We start from the raw sequence: 20,352 nt of genomic DNA, 5'->3' as shown, positions 1-20,352 counted from the left end.
ACAAGTAAGAAGCAGTGAAAATGTTTTATCGTGCCAGGAAACTGCTAATTTGTGTTAAAAACAGAGACAAAGCAAGACAGAATTTTGTTTGTGTCACCCTTGCCTCCCCTCTATCCTTCCTGATAACGGACAGAATGTTAGGATGGGGCAGAAAACGTACGACACGGAGGCGTGGACAAAGCAGTCTTGCTCCACCAGGGCCTGGCACTGCTGCTGGCTCTCCCAGGAACCAGGACCACCTGGGTGTCTCCTGGTCTCCCGGGCCTCAATGTCCAGTGGTGTCAGAGGGGCCACACAAAGTGATACTGAGTTCTGGTTTTAGATCATTTCGAGTGACATAAACTTTTGAGTGACCTTCCTCAGAACATGATGGAGAAGGGCTTCGGTGCACTGTCAGGCGCCCAAGTATTTTATTATAGCACGGACACTGGCCTGTCAGAAATGACTTTGGAGAAATTTCATTCCTACGGACAGCAATTTAGGGCTACACCTGTAACAGCTCTCTGCTCTGACTTTTGGGGTGTTTCTGTGAGAAAATATCAGTAAGTGACAACCTGTACAGGAACTGCCAAATAGCTGGTTGACCAGCATTTACTGAACCCCTCCTATGTGCCAGGCACTGACTGAATTTCTGGAATACACAAATAAGTGAGCCGTTGACTTCTGAAAACCTTATTTCAGATAGTAAACATATTCATCAAGGCAAAAGGTACATAAAACCTAATTAAGGGATCATTATAAGGAAAAGGTTGAGAAACTACACATTTATGTGGTAATAATCCTCAAAGGAACTGGTCACAAATGAGTACAAGAGTTTCTGCTGTATAGAAACGGGGACACAGCACTTTCTGTGGAGTCTCACTAAAGTAAGACATTTTGGATCTCTCTCGAGAGGAACGACAAAAAGGAAATACTCATATTGTAGCAAGAAGTATATGATAATAAGTATTCTGTCCTAAAGGTCGCAGAGCCAAATGATGTGCAGGAAGAAAATCCATTATAGATAAATAGCACATATATTATTTGTGTCGTAGAAACGAGGCAACGGATGTCCAGCTAAAAGCAGCACACAAAGGGGAGAGGAAAAGAAGTAAAAACAAAACAGAAAATCCTACAATGTCAAATCTTAGCAGCAGTATCAAATTGAATATATTATATAAGATAGAATTTATAGACTCCAGAGTACCTTTTGGAATTTCACATGAGTGATGTTTTTAGCTTTATTGAAAGCTGATATATGAAAAATGAACCATCATGGAACAGAAACCTCTGATTTGCCGTTATAGCACTGCCAATTGTCTCTTATTCCCTCGTTCCTAAGTGCTGAAATTCTTCCAAATTTGATAACAAGTACGTGCTTTTGTCACTGAAACAACCGTAGGATTCCTCCTTCTAGATGGTTCTGAGTATTACAATCTATCCAGTTGCCCTTTCTGCTTGCCCACCGAGAGGTCAGTCAGGCTGAATATTCAATCACAACTAACTCAGCCTGGTGGTGAGCATTTCATGCCTCATTTCACGTGGATTTCTACTTGTATTGTGAACAATTTATGAAATATACTTAAAAAGTGGTAAATAGCCTCAGAGCCTCTATAATGCAGAGAATAAACAGAGAAGAAGAAGGTCTGTGATCTTGTCTTTGTACCTGAAGGTGACCGTACTCCTCACAGGAGAGGATCTCATCACCTGTTTGCACGTTGAACACAGAATGAAGACACGTTGTTGGCCGTGGATCTTGCTTAAACTGCTGGACCTGGAACCAAATATAAAATTGACATCATGATAATAATTCCCATTCCCATTCAAGATTAGAGATTATAAGTGATTTTCCATGAATCTTTTTACTGAGGAAAGGTACATACAGGTCACAGGCAGAGGACAGAACAAAGTAAAAATGTTACTTTGTCTAAAGAAACAAAACGCAGACAAAACTCATAACCACTAACTTAAATACTGAGTGGATTATTTCACCAACAGCTACTCAAGTCTAACAGGGAGATGTGAATGTAGCAGCGATGGCTTTTGCAATGTTTGGCTTCTTATTGTATTTTAGAGTCAAACAATGGTTTCACTGTGTGGTACAGGATTTCAGGGTTTGTATCCCACTGTACTGCTATTTGGAAATGCTTACATGACACTCAGTGAAAAAGTGCTGCAGGCCACGTTCTAATCAGTAAGTGTTCAAAACCTCAAATCTATTTCTTTCTCTAAGGATCACAAATTGTAACCAATGCTCCTGTCAACATATTTTCATTTCCTTTTCCACATATACTCTCTTTACCAAGGAAACAATTCTAAGAGAACATGGTCCATAACTTTACTTATTAACGAACATAAATTTTAACCATTTTAGAATACTAAGTAAATACTAAATGATCTAACAGACAAACTCCAAGGACAAAAAACCATCCACTCTTTTAGGTCCTGTTCAATTCAATTTGGCAAACATTTACTGGTATCAATTATATGTCAAGTACTGTGTTAGTCCCAGGAAGTATGAGATGAATAGGAACAGAGAATCAATAGAATGATACATAACTCGATGTAAAGGCAATGGTTCTCTTCTGTTGATTTTTTGTTTGTTTGTTTTGTTTTCTGCTAACAAAAGTCTTATATATTCCAGGAATATATAAGAAAACCATTGCCTTATTTATGTTCACTTAATAAGTAAGGCAATGGTTTTCTTCTCTCTGAAAAGATGTAAGGATGCTATCTGGATGGTTATGATCTTGCCTTGCTTCACTTGACTAAGGATATACACAGAGCCATGTTCTCTTCTCCACCTTCAAAATTCTTCTCAGCCTTAAAATCCTATCTCAAAAAATATTTTCTTTTATAAAGTCCCTTCTGATCCCCAGTTAAATTCCTTCCTCTGGATTCCCACATCAGGATGCTTACCCCTCAATTATTTCTACTGTCTTTTAATTTTATTAGTTTCCTGTATCTCCCACTATCTTATAAACTTCTAAAAGCAGCACTACCCAATATGGCAGCCGTTAGCTACATGTGACTAATGAAATTAAATTACAATTAAGTAAAATTTGGAGACTCAGTCCCTCAGTCACACTGGCCACACTCCAAGTGCTCAGCAGCCAAATGTGACTCGTGGTTTCTGTATTGTTCAACACTGTAGTCTAGGACATGTCCATCATCACAGAAAGTCTACCGGAAGCCCTGTGCTAGAGGACTAATATACCTCTGTCCCCGCCAAGCCCTGCACAGACACACAGAGCCCGCCCTATGGCTGAAGTCAACAAAATGGAAGTCAGGACCTATCAGCAGCTCATCAAAACTGGGAGAATGAGGGTAAAAGGAGGGATGTACGTCTTCTCTCTATACAGTGACCAAGCCAGCCAGGGTTAACTCAGAGGAGGTGAGAAGGCTCTTCCTTCTCAATATCTGAAACTGCCGGCAGTAGTCTTCGACTACACAGACAGAAACCAGTGTGGTCGCCCCCTTCACACTACCATGAATAGTGTCGCAAAGTGTTGAACATTATTCTGGAATCTTAGACAAAAGTAAAGTTAAAACAAAATCCATTTTGCCCACTTGATAAGGATTTATAAGAGGATATGGGTTTATCAGTTTAACGAAGTGACTGCTGCAGTTGCAAGGTAGTGTTTGTCATTTGTCTTCAAGATGCACAAGTACCCAGCATGAGAATTTATATTCAATCACTGTGTCGGGGGAAAAGCAACCACTAAACAATTAAAGATACTCAAACGGGAAATCACATAACTATGCTTTGCATCTTAAAGCTGTTAAAAGACAAATAATTTAAAATTTCAGAAAAAAATAAGACCCAAACTCTATAAGCTTTGAAATTTAAAGGGGCATATTTTATGTGAATTACAGATAGAAAGTACTCTTGAAAACAGTCAAAATCAAGGAGACATTCATTAGTATTTTATGATGTCTGGCAGCTGGCAAGTAAAAACAAAGAACAATTAAAGCAAAATTTTCTAGACTAAAGAAAATCCAGAATACTGTTTTCTTTGCTTGTATTTTATTTGGACTTTTGCTAAAAACTTTAATCATTGTAAATAAACAGCTCATTTAGGAAAAGGTGACTGAGTATTGTATTATCCTTTCTTAATTTATAGCCTTCAAATATACACTTAGGAAGGAAAAATAATCTCCTAAGGGAATCCTGGAAGAATAAATTTTATAAAACTTTGATGATTTCTCATGAATTAAAAACTACTTAGCACCATTTTAAACAAACAAACATTTGTAAGTAGATAAAGACAGCAACACTCACAGCCTATTGTAAAGCAAACCTCTGCCCTCCAAATTACTAACTACAGATTGAGTCAATTGTGAAAAATTCTGAAAGCTCTCCCTAAGGGTATTAGAAAAGTAAATGAGATAATAGGTGTATGAATATTTAGAGGTAAAAAAGACCTAATGCTAATAAGGATTAAGCAAGTGGCAAGACAAAACAGACAGAAATCAGACCGCTCTCTCTACATTCTGCAAATCAAGGTCAAGGACAATTGTATTTCTCCACTTAAATTCATAATAAATTAAAAATACCTCTTTTAGGTAGTATTTTTAGAAAACACGCCAGGAAGCACATTTTATGGAGAGAACTCACTAAAAGTGGTGCGCCAAAGACTTTCAAATCCTGACTTAAGAAGACAGAGAAGGTGAGCCTTAAGGTCAACAGCAAACGAACACTACAAATGGGCATCCTTTAGCTTTAAAGAAAGGCTAACAGATGTATACCGGGGGTGCCAAAAAAATGCATACAAGTGGACACTTTGGTCAACGTTGCTCAAGCAATAGCTCGCCGTAATCAGAAGTGTCTGTGCCTGACCACTGCGCTGTACACCTGAAGCTGAATAATAATGAATGTCAACTATAATTTCATATATATATATATATATATATATATATATATATATATAAAGTCACAGGATGTGGAGTACAGCGTAAGGAATAGAGTCAGTGGAACTGTAACAGCTATATACAATACCAGGGGGTAGTAGATTGGGGGAGGGCGGTTATCAATTTGTGACGGGTATAAATAAATGTGTAATTATTACATTGTTTTGTACACTTGAAACTAAAAAAAAAAGAAATGTCTGGATGCTGATGGTAACCACTCTGAGCACCTCTTATAATTGCAGAAGTCAAATGCGACCTGTATTCATCTTTTGTTATCAGTATATATTGAGTATTACAATTTTAATCGTTTTCCTTTCTCAAAATGTGTCTACATGTTTTTGGCACTCTCTGTATTTCACATTTTAAAAGATGGTACATTCCCTCCTGCCCTGAGATCATGAAGGAAATGCTGAACACCAAGAAGAGGAAAAGGTATGGTGGGAGGCAGTGAGCTGGGCACGTGCCTCAACCTCTCTGAGTGAGCCGCTCCCAGTGGTCTGTGGATTGGAGTAATACTCTCCATTCCTACTCTAAAGATATGGAGACAAAGAGCAATGATAACAATGGAAATGCTTTACAACTGGGGAAACCCTACATTTCACGGTCTGCATAAATCCCAATGTGATCAATACCTTCTTACATCAGTTTATTTTAACGGTCTACCATTGTCTTATATAAGGAAATCCTTTACAATTTAAGAAATTCAAGACAGTTTAAGTCACATTCAATCTGTATTCAAAGAAAACATAATTGTGAAGACTGGTTAGTAAGGTTGAAAAATATTTAGAAAGGGACATTAACAACTGGCTAAACAAGCCACAAAGAAAAAACTTCGCATTACATCATTTCCTTCTTTCTGATAAACGATTCTAATTTCAGTCCTGTCAGCTTGTTTAGCAAACACATGTAATTCACAGCTCTCACAATGTTCCCTTGAGAAAAGCTGAAATCACAGACATTAGGCATTCATGAAATGATAAATGTGAAATAAACAGTAAACTTCTCATACTTAGGAAAAAATAACTTTATAATCGCAATTACTTCAACATATGTGACATACCAGTTTAATTCAACTAAGTCAATATGAAGTACTTTATATCAAGCATTGAAAAACCTTTATAATGATCTGCAAAGTCAAATCTCAGTAGACAAATTATAGGTTTGTCACATATCTCTATTATCAGCTTGTGAAGAAATTTACTTTTTCTGCCAAGTAACATTTTCTTGTTGCCACAGTTTGGTGGCAGAATATATAAATGAATTTTTTAAGTTTTAACTTCAGATATAGGTCTTAAGAAGAAAATGTGCTATCACATTTTTTGATCCTTTTGAAGCATAAATTAAAACAATATAATATTCATATGATAAAAACATACAAAATATTACATAATCAAAATTGCCCGTTTAATTACTGATGTGCATCTGTGCTGATTAATCATCAAACCTGGGCTGGTCATGGGGACACATGACACACTGATGTACATACGGACACTTATTCTATTAGGACCTGGGGACACATAGATGTAGGTAAATAGGAAAATATCACATTATATTTGTATAGCGCTTTTTAGTTTCAAAAGCTTCCATGTATACTATTTCTTTAATTTCCACAATAACGCTACAAAGTTTGCTATTTTCTAAGTCTGTAACTCCTGCCCTGTTTAGATGTAAATGAAGTATTATTATATTTTTAAACTAAAGTTTACTTAAGCCAGAGCACTCACTCGTCCAAAGGAATTCTGATGGATTTTCTCAAGTAACATAACCTTGGTTAGAATTAACGGCTATTGTGAGGCTCCTGAGAAACGGAGTCTTTATCAAGCAGACATGCAAACTGAAGTCTAAGTGACAGCTCTCAGTCACCTCTCACTAAGGTGTGTCTGCAGTTTCGGGATTCACAGCCCTGGGCTGGGAAGGCAGAGGCTGCTCTCACCTGGCTAACTGGCTTAGGACACGGCTTTACCTCTGGGAAGGACATTCCTCATCGGAAGACGCTATTGCTACATGAGTTAAATTAATCCCTTGGAGCAACGTGAGAATTCCAGCACACCCGACAGCGTCTTACCTTATCGGCCTGCCGCATGTAGCAGTAGAGAACTCCTCTCATACATTTGACGGCCGAATGTTCCAGCTCATGGGTTCTTCCCTTGTCATCATCAATGCGCCTGGGGGAGACAGATAAGTCATGAAAGAAATTGGAAATGGATGTGAAAAGGAAGCAGAGCTTTTGATAATGAAGTATTTAACTATCTGGCTAATCCTATGTTCTGGCGACATCTACTAATTCTGGAACAGTGAAGCTCCATCTTCCTAGTAGATGTAAAAATGCTACAATTAAAAAAAAAGAAACCCTATGATGAAAACTTGTGCAGATTTCTCCTTCTTTCAAGGAAGAAAGCCAATTGCTTTAAAAATAGCATCCAATATTTTCTACATTGACTTGGCTGAAATTTTAAGGAATATTTCTCTGGTGGAACAAGCTACCAAAAGCTTTTTTAAACGCACTGTCACAGAGTAGAGGCAATTTTTTAATATCAATCCCTTCAGAGAAATGCAGATTAGGGTAGGCACAACACTTCTTCGCTCTGCCACGTGTTTCCTAATGCCAGGGTGGGCCCTTCAGTCAGGGTGCCTTCAAGTAAACACACATCCAGAATGACACATGACGGATTTGGGCATGAATTTCTATATGCTGAGGTCTTAGTTTAAAATCAATGAACCACAGTTTACATCACTTGCTTTCCAAAAGAAAGAACAGCTAAAATCTAACTATTAAACTAGGTTAAGATGTTCTTCTGTCCTTCAGTTCCCTTTTTATTATGGATCAGTAATCTTCGAAAGGCGAATGAGAGTTACCCACCACTGAAAAATGAGAGTAGCTTATTTATTGTCTCACTAAATCTTAACTAAAACATCTGGCGATCATCCCCACTTAACAAAAAGTATCACCCATCTCCTTGCAAAGTGTACTATAATTACCTCATCTTCCAACTGCAGACCTCATGTGCCACTGCTAAGAAGAACGATGATCATTTTAACATAGTACGGGGAATGTCAGGAAAAAGCTAAGTTTTCCTCATGAGAACATCATTCCCCCTCGCATAGTAGGCACTGCAGTAAAACCAGCATGATTTCACTCTGTGCTCTATTTTTACCCCTATGTCAGATACAAGAGTTTTAATGGAGGCAAATTACAGCATGGAAAACAGGGGACCAGACATTGATACATGGAGGAAACAGCACAGTGGGGGTATAATAAGCTCAATGAAATGTTCTGTGTATAATTCCTACCTCATCTAAATAGTTATAATAATTCAGAAAAGAAATCAAGTTTTTCTAAAATTGTCTTTAAAATAATTCTGTCCCTAATTTCAACAAGCATTAAACCAAGACTAATATATTCTAGAATAATGCAGCCACAATAAAGAATTTTTGTATTGTAATGAAGTTCTCCTGTTTCTTCTTCTTCTGCAAATAAAATAGTAACCATAGCATTTCTCTTGTCTGAGGAAGTAAAAGAGCAGTTGCATTTGAGTAAAAACATTTAGGCATCAGTATATATTTTTGACCTTTCCTAAAATGTAAAGTGAACCCAGTGATCCAAAATCATTCTTCTATTGTCTACTAGGAACTGGCAATTCTGCTTTTTTTAGCAAGCTCTATGGATGCAAATACAGGTTTTAATATGGTCTGCAGGGGAGTGGGGTGATAAGAATAAAATAAAAATTAAGGGAGTATTAAAAAATAAGATGGGTGTTTTTTTCCCTTATGTAATAATAAATCTGGAGGTACAATGTCCTAGGGAGAATTTGAAGTCTCTTTGCTGGGCAAACTATGTACTAATTCCCTGTAAAATTTATCTTCTTAGTAATTAAAGTAACAGATTTTTTGTGTTACTCACTAGCTAGGGAAATATCTCCCATTTGGAGAAATGTGAAGGTATTCATCACAGAATTATTATGAAGCCTTTGTACTTTCCCAATGTTAAGTTGTGATGGTTTGTTTTAGAGAAGTTCCATGTTGTAAAATTAATAGAACTTTGGTCTAATTCTACTTGTAACTGCCAATGAAGTCATATAGATTACATTAGGAAGAATTCCTCAAAAATTAACCTGTTGGGGCAGCCAGATGGCTCAGTTGGTTAGTGCGTGAGCTCTGATCAACAGGGCTGCCAGTTTGATTCCCACATGGGCCAGTGAGCTGCGCCCTTCACAACTAGTTTGAAGACAACAAGCTGCTGCTGAGCTTCAGGAGGGGTGGTCAGATGGCTCAGATGGTAAGAGTTCGAGCTCTCAACAAGGTTGCAGGTTCAATTCCCACATGGGATGGTGGGCTGCGCCCCCTGCAACTAAAGATTGAAAATGGCAACTGGACTTGGAGCTGAGCTGTGCCCTCCACAACTAGATTGAAGGACAATTACTTAGAGCTGATGGGTCTTGGAGAAACACACTATCCCCCAATATTCTTCAATAAAATTTATTTAAAAAATAAAAATCAAGTAAAACCTTCAAAAAAAATTTTTTTAAATTAACCTGTCAATATTTTCTCTTCAGGAATTTATATCTATTTTATTTGGTAATGAATACATAATATAAAGTTATTAATTTTTAAAATTATGAATAATTTGATTTTTCTGATTGCATTAGTTTTCAATAAGTCTTGTCAAGGATCTCATGAAACCTTGAAACCTGTTTGAATTTGTGCATGTATGTGTATGTACTGAGGACTTAAAAAGATTATTTTATGCACATTTATAATTCATACCCATTTAGGAGTATAATTTGGTATTATTTTTAGATATAGTTAACATTTTGTTAGAGATGATGAAGTAATTTATTTGCAGAAACACATTTGAAATAATTTAATTTTCTTAAATTTATTATAGTTCACTCTATACTTTTGTTTTAGAAGAGGGCAGAAAAGCTTACTAATGTTTGATTTTTTTAAATGTCGTCTACTCATATATATCAAATTGTAGTTTCGAATGTGCCATCATTTTAAATTATGATTACATTACACTAACTATATAATTAATATAATTAAATATAACATATTTACATTTTATTGTTCTTATAATCACATTATAATTATATTATTTTATTTTATAAATAATTATATACTTTTGGTTGACATGGCTCATGTTACAACTCCTTCTGAACCTACTCAATATAACAAAAATCTGCTAAAAGAAAGTTGAATCTATACTCTATGGCATATTAAAAAGTACCAAGTAGGGTTTTTGCACTGTTTGTTTTTAATATAACGTCTAGAAAAAAACATGACTTTAAAATAGGGTTTAAGTACGGAATATCATTTTCTTTACTTTTTGCATTTGAGAAGAGTAGTGATTTTTAAAAGAGTCTCACTTTGAAAGAGTACCTTTCAGGCGGGTTAAATGTGTATGTACTGGAGAAATGGAAACTCGAGGCAAATGTTGATGAGACACCTTGAGCCCTGGCCAAGGGAGAAAGGATGTCTTCCTGCAAGAACTCCTCCTGTTCCCTCCCAGTGTCATATTTACCGCCCGCTCAGGAGTTGAATAAAATAGACGGCCCTAGTTAGTGCTAGTAAACAATGAAGTCATGTGGCTATTTGTACCGTCTAACATTCTGACTTTGTTTTCCTTGAAGTTTGCCTGTGGGGAAATAATGCACAAATGATAAGGTTCAGGGTTAAAGTGATGTATCTACCGTGTTTCTCTGAAAATAAGACCCAGCCGGAGCGTCAGCTCTAATGCATCTTTTGGAGCAAAAATTAATGTAAGAGCCGGTCTTATTTTACTATAAGACCCGGTCTCATATGATATAATATAATACAATACCCGGTCTTATTTTACTATAAGACCCGGTATAATATAATATAATGCAATATAATATAATACCAGGTCTTATATTAATTTTTGGTCCAAAAGATGCATTAGAGCTGATGGTCTGGCTAGGTCTTATTTTTGGGGAAACACGGTATCAGATGTGTCAAGCCTTTTAGAAGAAAGGCTGTACTCTTGCATTTTTTTAAGCCATTATCCCCCAACATTCCCTTTAGAGAAGTTTCAAATGTACAGAAAGGCTAAAAGGATACTACAATGCATAAACCTTTTATTCTTCACCCAGGTTCACCAATTGCTAAAATCAGCTTACATTCTCTACCTATAATTTATTTTCTGAACTATTTAAAAGTAAACTACAAACATCATCACCCCTACACATTAAAGAAGTATCTCCTAAAAACAAAAACAGTCTCCTATATAACCATTATATCATTATCACACCCAAGGAATTTAATATCGATACTATATCATCTAACATATACTCTATGCCAAATGTATCCAAGTAATGCGCCCAAATATACTTTACAGTGTTTTTTGAGTCCAATCAAGAATCATGCATTGTATCTGGTTGTCATATTTCTTTAGTCTTTCTTAATGTAGCCATTTTCATACCTATTTTCTGATCCTCTATGACAGCTGCATTCTTTAAGAGTCCAGGCAAGTTGAATTACACAGAGGCACAATCTGGTTTTGTCTGATTGTTTAGTCACAGGTAGATCCATTTAAACATTTTGGTAAGAAGTCAATGTGGGTGATGTGTCCTTACAGCTATGTCACATCAGGACGCGCCCAGCGTCAGTCTGCCCCACTACTTGCTTGACCACTGGTTAAGGTGCTATTGGCGCCCTCTGTACTCCCAAGACCAGTGGTAGCCTGACCTTTGATGAAGCTGTACTGTGCCTCCACAGACTATGTAAAAAAATGCTTGCAGTGACATTAGCAAACAGGGTGCCAAGGTAACTGCATTAGATGATCTCAGTCTTTGATCTTCCTGTACAAATGCAACCCATCAATGGCATACAACAGAGGGATCGTTCTTATGTGAAAGACACAGTTTTCAAATCAAAGGATATGCATGTATCAACTTCAGAAAATTAATATTCAGAAACCTAATCTTAATAATGGGGAACATACAATGTGATATATAGATGATGTATTACAGAATTGTACACTTGAAACCTATGTGATTTTACTAACCATCGTCACCCCAATAAATTTCAATTTAAAAAAATGGTTAAAATGTATTCTTACTGACTATGTGGCAGAACCCACATTGGATGCTTCCCATATACAATGAAATAAAATTAAGGAGAACATTTGTATTGTGAAAGGATTTTTTTTACTTTATAAAATAATTATTTGACTTACAACAGGTGATACCCCAATGAAGTGCAATGAGAAAAACACAAAAGGGCGTGGGGAGAATCCTGGGCCTGGTTCTCTCATTAACTGGTTGTGTAATTTTGAACAAATCTTTTAACTAAACTCTGGGCCCCAGTTTTATTGTCTGCAAAATTCACTCACCATCAGTTCCCTCTGTGACTGACACTAGCCAACGCAATGAGAACATTCTGTCCAAAAGTAACGCTGACGTGCAAACCTAGAGATTAAAAATTTTGGTCTAAATCGTTCAAACTAGTCTCATGTAACCTGCAGGAAAACGGAGAGGCCTAAAAGGAGATGTGAGCAGTCCTGTGTCACACAGTGAGTCGGCAGCAGAGCCAGAAGGCAGCGGAGCAGGCTGGGCGCACGGCGCCCTCGGGCCTGGACTCGGACTTGCCCGCCTTACCTGTAGGCCAGAGCCAGGGCCCAGGCCGCGGCAGCGCAGTACAGGCTGTCCTGGATCTTGGCCTTCTGATCATCACCGCAGGTTTTCGTGGGAAAGAGACCTGTGGTCGGACTTTGATACAGCAGTAATGTTGACTTGACTACAATGGAAGACGAGAAAAAGAATGAATTCTACAGCCATCGATTTCCCTTGTTTCCTCAGTCTCACCCCACTTCCGACAATTTTGTTGTTTCTAAACTTAAGCTGTATAAAACTTCTGAAGATGTAGAAACAGCTTCATGGAAGTCACTTGAGCTAATCTCGTTAGCTAGTTATGGCTACAAAGATAACAAAAGGGCAACATAAAATATATATCAGAATCTTGAATTACATGAAGGTGAAACAAAAAATCCTTATCTTATGGGAGACAAATAAACCAAATTTTACATTACTTGCCATACTAGGGCAAGTAAATAGCACATGAAGCAAACTACCAATTAAGAGGCATTTGCGACATAGGGTCTGAGGAAGAGAGAAGCCCCATGTATACATCTCTCAAAGCTGCCCACTCACATTAGAAAACAAAACTTGCCAGACTGACTGTGCTCCCTCACCCCCCACCGTCATATATATTTATCAGGGATCTGATATCAGTAACAGTAATCTGACGTTACCCTTTGTATCTCGGTGAATTAGAAATGGATGTAAAAGGGTCAGGACTACCCTAGGAACCATGTATAAATTAAGTCAAAGAGCAAGGGATCCTTCTACCAAATCTTGTATGTGTAAGCACTAATCGAGAAACAGCCTCTAGTTCTCGAATCCAGGAATGTTCAGGAAGGCTAAAAGGACACACAGGCATTGGTGACAGCCTTCAAATTATTCAAGGAACACATATGACTAGTGAGGTTCCTTTTCCAGTCCTGGTATCAATATGCAGTTAGAATGCATGGCTGCCTAAGCACTGAAACCAGTACGACATCCAAACGAGAGAGCATCATCCCCACACTGCACATGACAGAACTCAGGCACAGCAAACACCAATCACAACCACCAGGTCTTCCTCCAGTTTGCTTACCAATTCTGTAATAATGATCCAGCTTTTCCCACAGAGTTTCATTATTAGGTCTTGGAAGATTAATGCTTTTAAGAGGTTCATAAACTGAGCCTAAAAAGAAGGAAAACTCATTAAATTCAGTCATTTTCACCCAGACAAACCAAGAAAACTTCTAAACAAATGAAGAAGCACTACTTAGCAATTAGTTTTCAGCTTTTATATGTGAACTGCTGTATTTCACTACTGTTCAAATTTTTGGTGGGGGAAGGAGAGCGAAGAAAGCACCCTTCTGACAAGTATAGAAGGGTTTTGATGTTATGGGACACCCTCACCCTCACGCCTGCAGTCATTCCATCTAACTCATGTGTATTCTGGTCCTAACAACACAAACATCACTAATGCTCAGCTGCTAGTCACTAGTTCAATAATCTCAGCTCCCCTTGAGAAACATCTCCTAACATGTACTGAAATCCAAACATTATCCTTTATGTTCTTGCTTCATCATGCAGTTTGTTGCCAAACGATTATATCCCCCAAAACCTCAAGGAAGAAGATAACATGATGTTCCAAAGTCATCCCCTCCAAGAGTAGTCAGATCGTTTTCATACTGAAATTCTGAAGTGTCCACCTTCTCCTAGGTAGGCAACACTCTTGCCTTATTCTCTGGACTTTAAGCAGAAACCATTTCTACTTCTCAGCCAGGAAAGCTACGTCAGTCTCAGCACAGCGCACTGCTCAAAAGCTACAGAATACACAACAATCGTGGTAACTTGCCACAAAATGGATACAGAAAATTGTTCACTTGACTTTCTCACCTGTTGGGTGGAAGGAAGACAACTAAACCTTCAGCCATCAGACTAAGTACCGTCTCTCATTCTTGTTAAAATCACTCAGAAATCATAAACTCAAGGTCATAATTAATCCACCTCTGGAGTTAGGGAATGCATGCCACACAGTCTGACCACACAGCACAAGAATGAACCCACAATTTACGGGTGGGGGGGGGAAGGGGGGGGCGAGGATCGTATTGGCATGCATTAAGAATCCGTTATTTTAGAGAAATTAAAGCATTTATGTTCAGAAAAGTGCTATGGCCACTATGCTATTTAAAGGAATCCCTTTATGTTCAGGCAGACAGTCAGCATTATGAAGTAAGGAAAGGATCTACACACTTAAGCAATGGGCCCATTATCTTCGCTGGAGAGAGATGAAGGGTGGATGAATAGTAATACGAAACGCCCCGCACTGAGTGAAGAGATTTTCTACATGTCTTCACAATGACACCAGAATGAATGGCCCCATACTGAAGAACGGGGAGCGTCTCTCATTCTTGTTCTACAAAAATGGGATCATGAAATATGCCCATCCTTGCATCCCACTCCTCGCACTTAACAGCACACATGGAAATCACCAAAGGCAATGGTTCTGTCTAATGGCCGCTACCGTACATCCTCCGGGCTGTGGATATGATACGACTTGGTCCACTATTTCCCTATCAGTGGGTATCTAATCTGTTTCCTAGTTTTGCTGTCGTAAAAAATACAGCAACACATCCTTATACATGGTATAGGCAGAAGTGCGCTAGAGCCAGCCAGGACCAGCAGGGAGAACCAACTGTCAGATTTTCAGGGATTTGGGGAGCTGGTTACGAAACACAGCCGTAAGTAAAAATGAAATTATATAAACTTATAACTAAATAATTATTAAAAATGAAGGTAATAAATATTCAAAACTCAACACTTTCTCATTTATTTTACTACATTTCCCTATTCCATATGCTCTTGAGTTTATACCTGTACGTCTGTACATTGGAAATACCATATACCAGCCCGCATGTTACATCACATCTCTTTCCAGCTCTGCATTGAGTGATGTCCCGTGGAACTGAGTAGTAGCAACCAGAACCATATGGTCTTCAAAGTCTAAAATATCTACTATCTGGCCCTTTATAGAAAAAGTTTGCCCCTCTTGTCTGAATTCCCAGTAGTATTGAATTAAACGAAAAATGTACTTTTTACAAAATAATGGCAAATTGTATCTTTAAAAAAAGACTGAAAAATTTCACATCCTACCTGCAAGTGTCCCGTTCTTTTAAAAGTTCCTCCATTCTGATAGGTAAAGTATAGCTCACTTTTACTTAACTTCCATCCATAACTTCCATATGATCGGTGAGGTTGAGAATATTTTCCAGCTGGCCACGTGCCTTTGCTCTTCTAAAACGACCTACCCTGCCCTTTGCCATCCCTTCATTAGTGCTTATGTCAATTTCTAAGAAGAGCTCTTCGCATGTTTTGTTATTTACTTAACATTCCCATTTCAAATATTGTCCCCTGAGCTTTCATTAATATACCAATGTCACAAAATAAAAACATTTTAATAATCAGATATGTCTATCTTTTCTCACTAGGTTCTAGTTTTCCTTTTTGTTTGAAAAGATTTTGACAACCCCTATATTACATATATAGCCAAGTTTTTTATTAGGTTAAAAAAAAATCCCATTTAGGTATTTGACCCACTAGGAATTTGTTTCTGAAATTGCTTTTAAAGTCAGTAGTTAATTCCATACTTTTTAAAAAGATCAAATTGGTCCTTTTTTTGTTTTGTTTTTTAGGTTATAGAATATTGAATAGAAAGATGCATTTATCCTAAATTATAAGCAGAGAACATCCCAAATTATGGGATTAAAATAGACATTTCCTCCTGAGACAATTACAACTCAATTTTCAAAAGCTATATTAAAACTTAGTACCTAATAATGTAGCATTTGGCCTACATATGTTTTCTAGATATAACAATTTTATGCAAGATTTCAACCCGATCATTCACATACAATGTTTACAAACAGCTTAAACAAAAGTCAGCTTTATACGTGGTTGCATTAAGGTCTCTAAAAATCTCCATTGCCTGGGGCAACACATATTGATTTGCAAAAAAGTATTTTATGTAGCACTCAGTACTGGAAACTGACACAAAGTTGAAACAAAGCAAACAGCATACTTTCATTTTTCTATGGGTCTTGGGTTCTGGCAGAAAAATACACAGAATGTCTGAAAGTAAAATCTTACCCCAAGGAAAGAATCAATGGTATCTCCAATCTGCATTTTATAAATGATTCGTTAACATTGGGAACTGAGCAAGTTGAAGTTCACCAGTTCTAACGATTGCAAACTTAGCATCTTCTCCTGCCTTAGCTAATGGTGAGCAACTGGTTTTATAGATACAGGACAAGGTCAGAGTTATGATTTTTCAGTCAGGAACTAGTCTATGAAAGCTCAAGGAGTACAGCTTTGAGACTGTGAAGTGCAGAGCCTAATACACTAATAAGGAAGTATGGACAAAGAAGCTGTGAATAAGCAAAATCCCGGAGCTAACTGTTCCACAACAAGGTAACGAGACCTAAGCAGAACTTGTGTTGCAGAGGGTCAAACAGCTCCACAGCTTCAGGAGGTGTGTAGATTCTTTACACGCACTCACAATTGCATGCAGAGAAGGCGAGAAGGGCAGGAAGGGTGCAGACCAGGCAGGCATGGGAAAGCAAAAAGATAGCCTTGTATACGAACATACAAAATATATACAGGTCACAAGTGTGGTTTATCAGTAAATTATTAAAACATTAATTTTTGAGCTGCTGAGATAGCAAGGGTTCCCCGAGAACAATAATCTGTATGTTTGTCCTACGTATCATTTATATGATATAATACATTTTCAAGCAACTTTGAAATTTATATTGCATCATTAACTTCAGATGATAATTTCTTCATCTTACAGTTCCCTTTCACTCCTCCACTGATTGAAAAAGAGAAGGATGCTAGAAGGGACCAGTTATTCCCACACCTTCTCAACCTCGTATCCCTACTGCTCGTACCAGGAAGTCTCAGCAAGTATTTACTGAATGAAACTGGGTGGCCCACGTGATTGGGGGAGGCCTCCTTAAATTCCCACAGGCAGAGTTAACGGTTCCACCTTCTGCATTCCTATTGCATTTGATAAATACCTTAATGACAGCTCTTGCTTATCGCAATACATTTTATTTTCACTCTCTGATTACTGTGTTATACCACACTGGAAGTTGATCAATAACTGGACTGTCTCTACTACATAGTAGATGGCAGTAAATGTTTAGTAGGAAGGAAAGAAAAGAAGGAGAGAAGCTGACAAAAACATGTTTGAGAAGATTTCTGATGACCAGTTTACAACTTTATTCTCTCAGGCCACCACGTCTCCTGCTACTGCGCCATCCGTATCATCTGATTCAGTGATCAAGTCCCACTTCATCAGAATTCCATGATGAGACAGTTGAAAAACTTATCTTACTAACTTGAGAATAGAGACATGTTAGCTTTTATAGTTAAAAGATGTGACTAGACTGTACATGACTCAGCACATTAAGCATCTTCAAGGTCACCAATATCTCCTTGCAAAACAAAGAAACAAAACTGCAACCATGATTTTCTTTACTGTTCAGTTCATCCATGCACAGAAATTTAAAACACTAAGGAATAAATGTTCCTCCAGGAAGGGAACGAATACATTATGACCTTCAATGAAATACCTTGAAACTGTTAAAGGAATGAGGTAGATCGACTTGTAATATCATGAAAGACCCAAAGTATATAGTGTGAAGAGCACTGTCATGGAACAAGGCATCCAGTATGTGACCACGTGTTGCAAAGTAGTCAAAATAACTATCTATACATGCGTGATTTTATAAATGTATATGCATATGTACATAAACTAAGTACTCTAAAAAGCCTAAAAGGATACACACCAAACTTAAAAATGACTGCTACCAGGGAGAGAACAGTGACGTTTACTCTACACAGCTCTGATCGTTTATTAGATAAGAATGTATTCACTTATTACTCGTATAATTTTTTTTAGATGAGAAAGGGACATTTTGAATGCCTACTCCTATGCATTGTACAAGTCCCATTTCACCATCCTGACAAAGCTATGAGGCTGGCATTAAAGTGAGGCACGAAAAAGTTACTACATGGCAGCCTGAAATCAGGCACAGCACTCTGGGAGGACAAACGTGCGTGTGCTCTTCACCCTGTACCATGAAACGTCATAAAAATGCATGGCTGAGAAGAGGGAAGAGCCCTTAATCTCTGCCAACAGACTGCTCTAAATTATGTGTGTATGTGTATGTATATACAGCGGGTGCCCCAAAAATGTATATACATTTTAAGAAAGGAAAACTGTATTAAAATTGTAATACTCAATATACAAGTATACAGATAACACAAGATGAATACAAGTCACGTTTGACTGCTGCAATTACAAGAGGTGCTCAAAGTGGTTGCCATCAGCGTCCAGACACTTCTGATTACGGCAAACTGCTGCTTGAGCAACGTTGACTAAAGTGTCCACTTGTATACACTTTTTTTGGCACCCCCGGTATATATACACACGTATACTTTTCCATACTTAGCCTCAATTTATTATCACAGTTCATCCGAACCCTCAACTTTTTCAGTCTGTATGTTTCTCCATGGCAAGTTGGGTAAGAAACATATTTTAAATGTAAAATATGAAATGGCAAATATGAAATAACACAACTTTATAAAAATGAAGTAAAATCTGCCTATTCAACTGATCCAAATAAGATGTGAAAAGGCCACTCCACTGTTCCCATTTTATTTCTAATAAAAAGTTCTCCTAGTGACCTTTATAGAAAGAGGACAGCCTATAAAATCTGTTTAAGGGTATGAAACCTGGTGCTGTTTCATATGGTGGCCTTATGAACACCAATCACTCAATTAGCGATTTCATTTTCCTTTCTTACTTACAGTCTGCTAGAGCGCCTGGTCATTAACGTACATGAATTTGCACGATTTCCGTCAGGGTAGAGCTGTATTTGAACAATTTTAATCTTCCTAAAAAGTTTTTGGAAGTCCTTTTTATGAAAAAAAAAATACATTCAGAAGCGAAACAAGTTCTTACACTTTCTCAACAGTGATTGTTTCTTTCACTGTTGAAACCCCAATGCCAGCAGGGGCTGGCACACAGTGAGCGCCGAATAAATATTTATTGAACAAATGCAATTCATACCCTCTGATATCTAAGATTTGCCAAAAATTACTTGGAATCAGCTGCAATGAATCAGATGATTCATCAGGGCAGCTGAAGTTAAATAACCTAAGTTATGACCATAAAGTAATTCAACTTGGTCTATTCTATTTCATTCTTCTGTTCTTCTATTGCTCATAAAGGAGGATCTGAATGAAATCATAAAAGGGTATGATTTTTAAATGATTTAATCACTAGGATCAATGTGTACAGCCTTACAAAGGGGTTACTCTACGAAGGGCAATACTAATCTGAACACGCAAGACTTCTGAAGAGAGACCCTGAGTCATGATTTCATACTTACACTACAAGTGAAATTTTTAAATTTCAAACTTCTAAGAGTTAAATGATAGAGTCTTAGTTCAATATTAATTGAATTACATGGAGGGGAAAACAACTTCACTATATACTATTCCCAATCTTTACAAGAAATATTTAATTTTATTATGTCTTCTGTTATTATAGTCATAAAACACATGACATCAGGCATTTTGCTGTGTTATATGTTGCTTTACATAAGTCCTACAGAAATAATACTTTCAAGCCATTCAGCAGTTTGAAAAATGGAACTGAACCATTTCCATTCATCATTTATGCTTCGATGAAGCCCAGTCTGTATTTCTTTCTTGGTCAAGTTCCGCAATGCATTTAACACAAATGTTATTACTACTAATTCAGTATTGCCCTGATGACACTTTGGACAGCCGGCAAGAATAAAGTCTTGAATGTTAATCAAAA

General features: G+C 37.4%; 1 protein-coding gene across 4 annotated transcripts in view; it reads right to left on the bottom strand.

Moving 5' to 3' along the window:
• PHKB (phosphorylase kinase regulatory subunit beta) overlaps positions 1-20,352 on the bottom strand; it is a 128,812-nt gene that overhangs the window by 91,298 nt on the left and 17,162 nt on the right. For all 4 annotated transcript variants that reach the window (XM_033128060.1, XM_033128059.1, XM_033128058.1 and 1 more), the window contains 4 exons: positions 13,564-13,653; positions 12,507-12,645; positions 6,956-7,055; positions 1,646-1,753 (listed from right to left, as the gene is read on the bottom strand). In XM_033128060.1, coding sequence (XP_032983951.1) covers positions 1,646-1,753; positions 6,956-7,055; positions 12,507-12,645; positions 13,564-13,653 — 437 coding nt within the window. The remainder of the gene's footprint in view (positions 1-1,645; positions 1,754-6,955; positions 7,056-12,506; positions 12,646-13,563; positions 13,654-20,352) is intronic.

This window comes from Rhinolophus ferrumequinum, chromosome 15 (assembly GCF_004115265.2).
Source record: "Rhinolophus ferrumequinum isolate MPI-CBG mRhiFer1 chromosome 15, mRhiFer1_v1.p, whole genome shotgun sequence".
Taxonomy (NCBI): Eukaryota; Metazoa; Chordata; class Mammalia; order Chiroptera; family Rhinolophidae; genus Rhinolophus; species Rhinolophus ferrumequinum.
The sequence above is the reverse complement of the archived record's forward strand: the minus strand, read 5'-3'. Positions and strand labels throughout refer to the sequence as shown.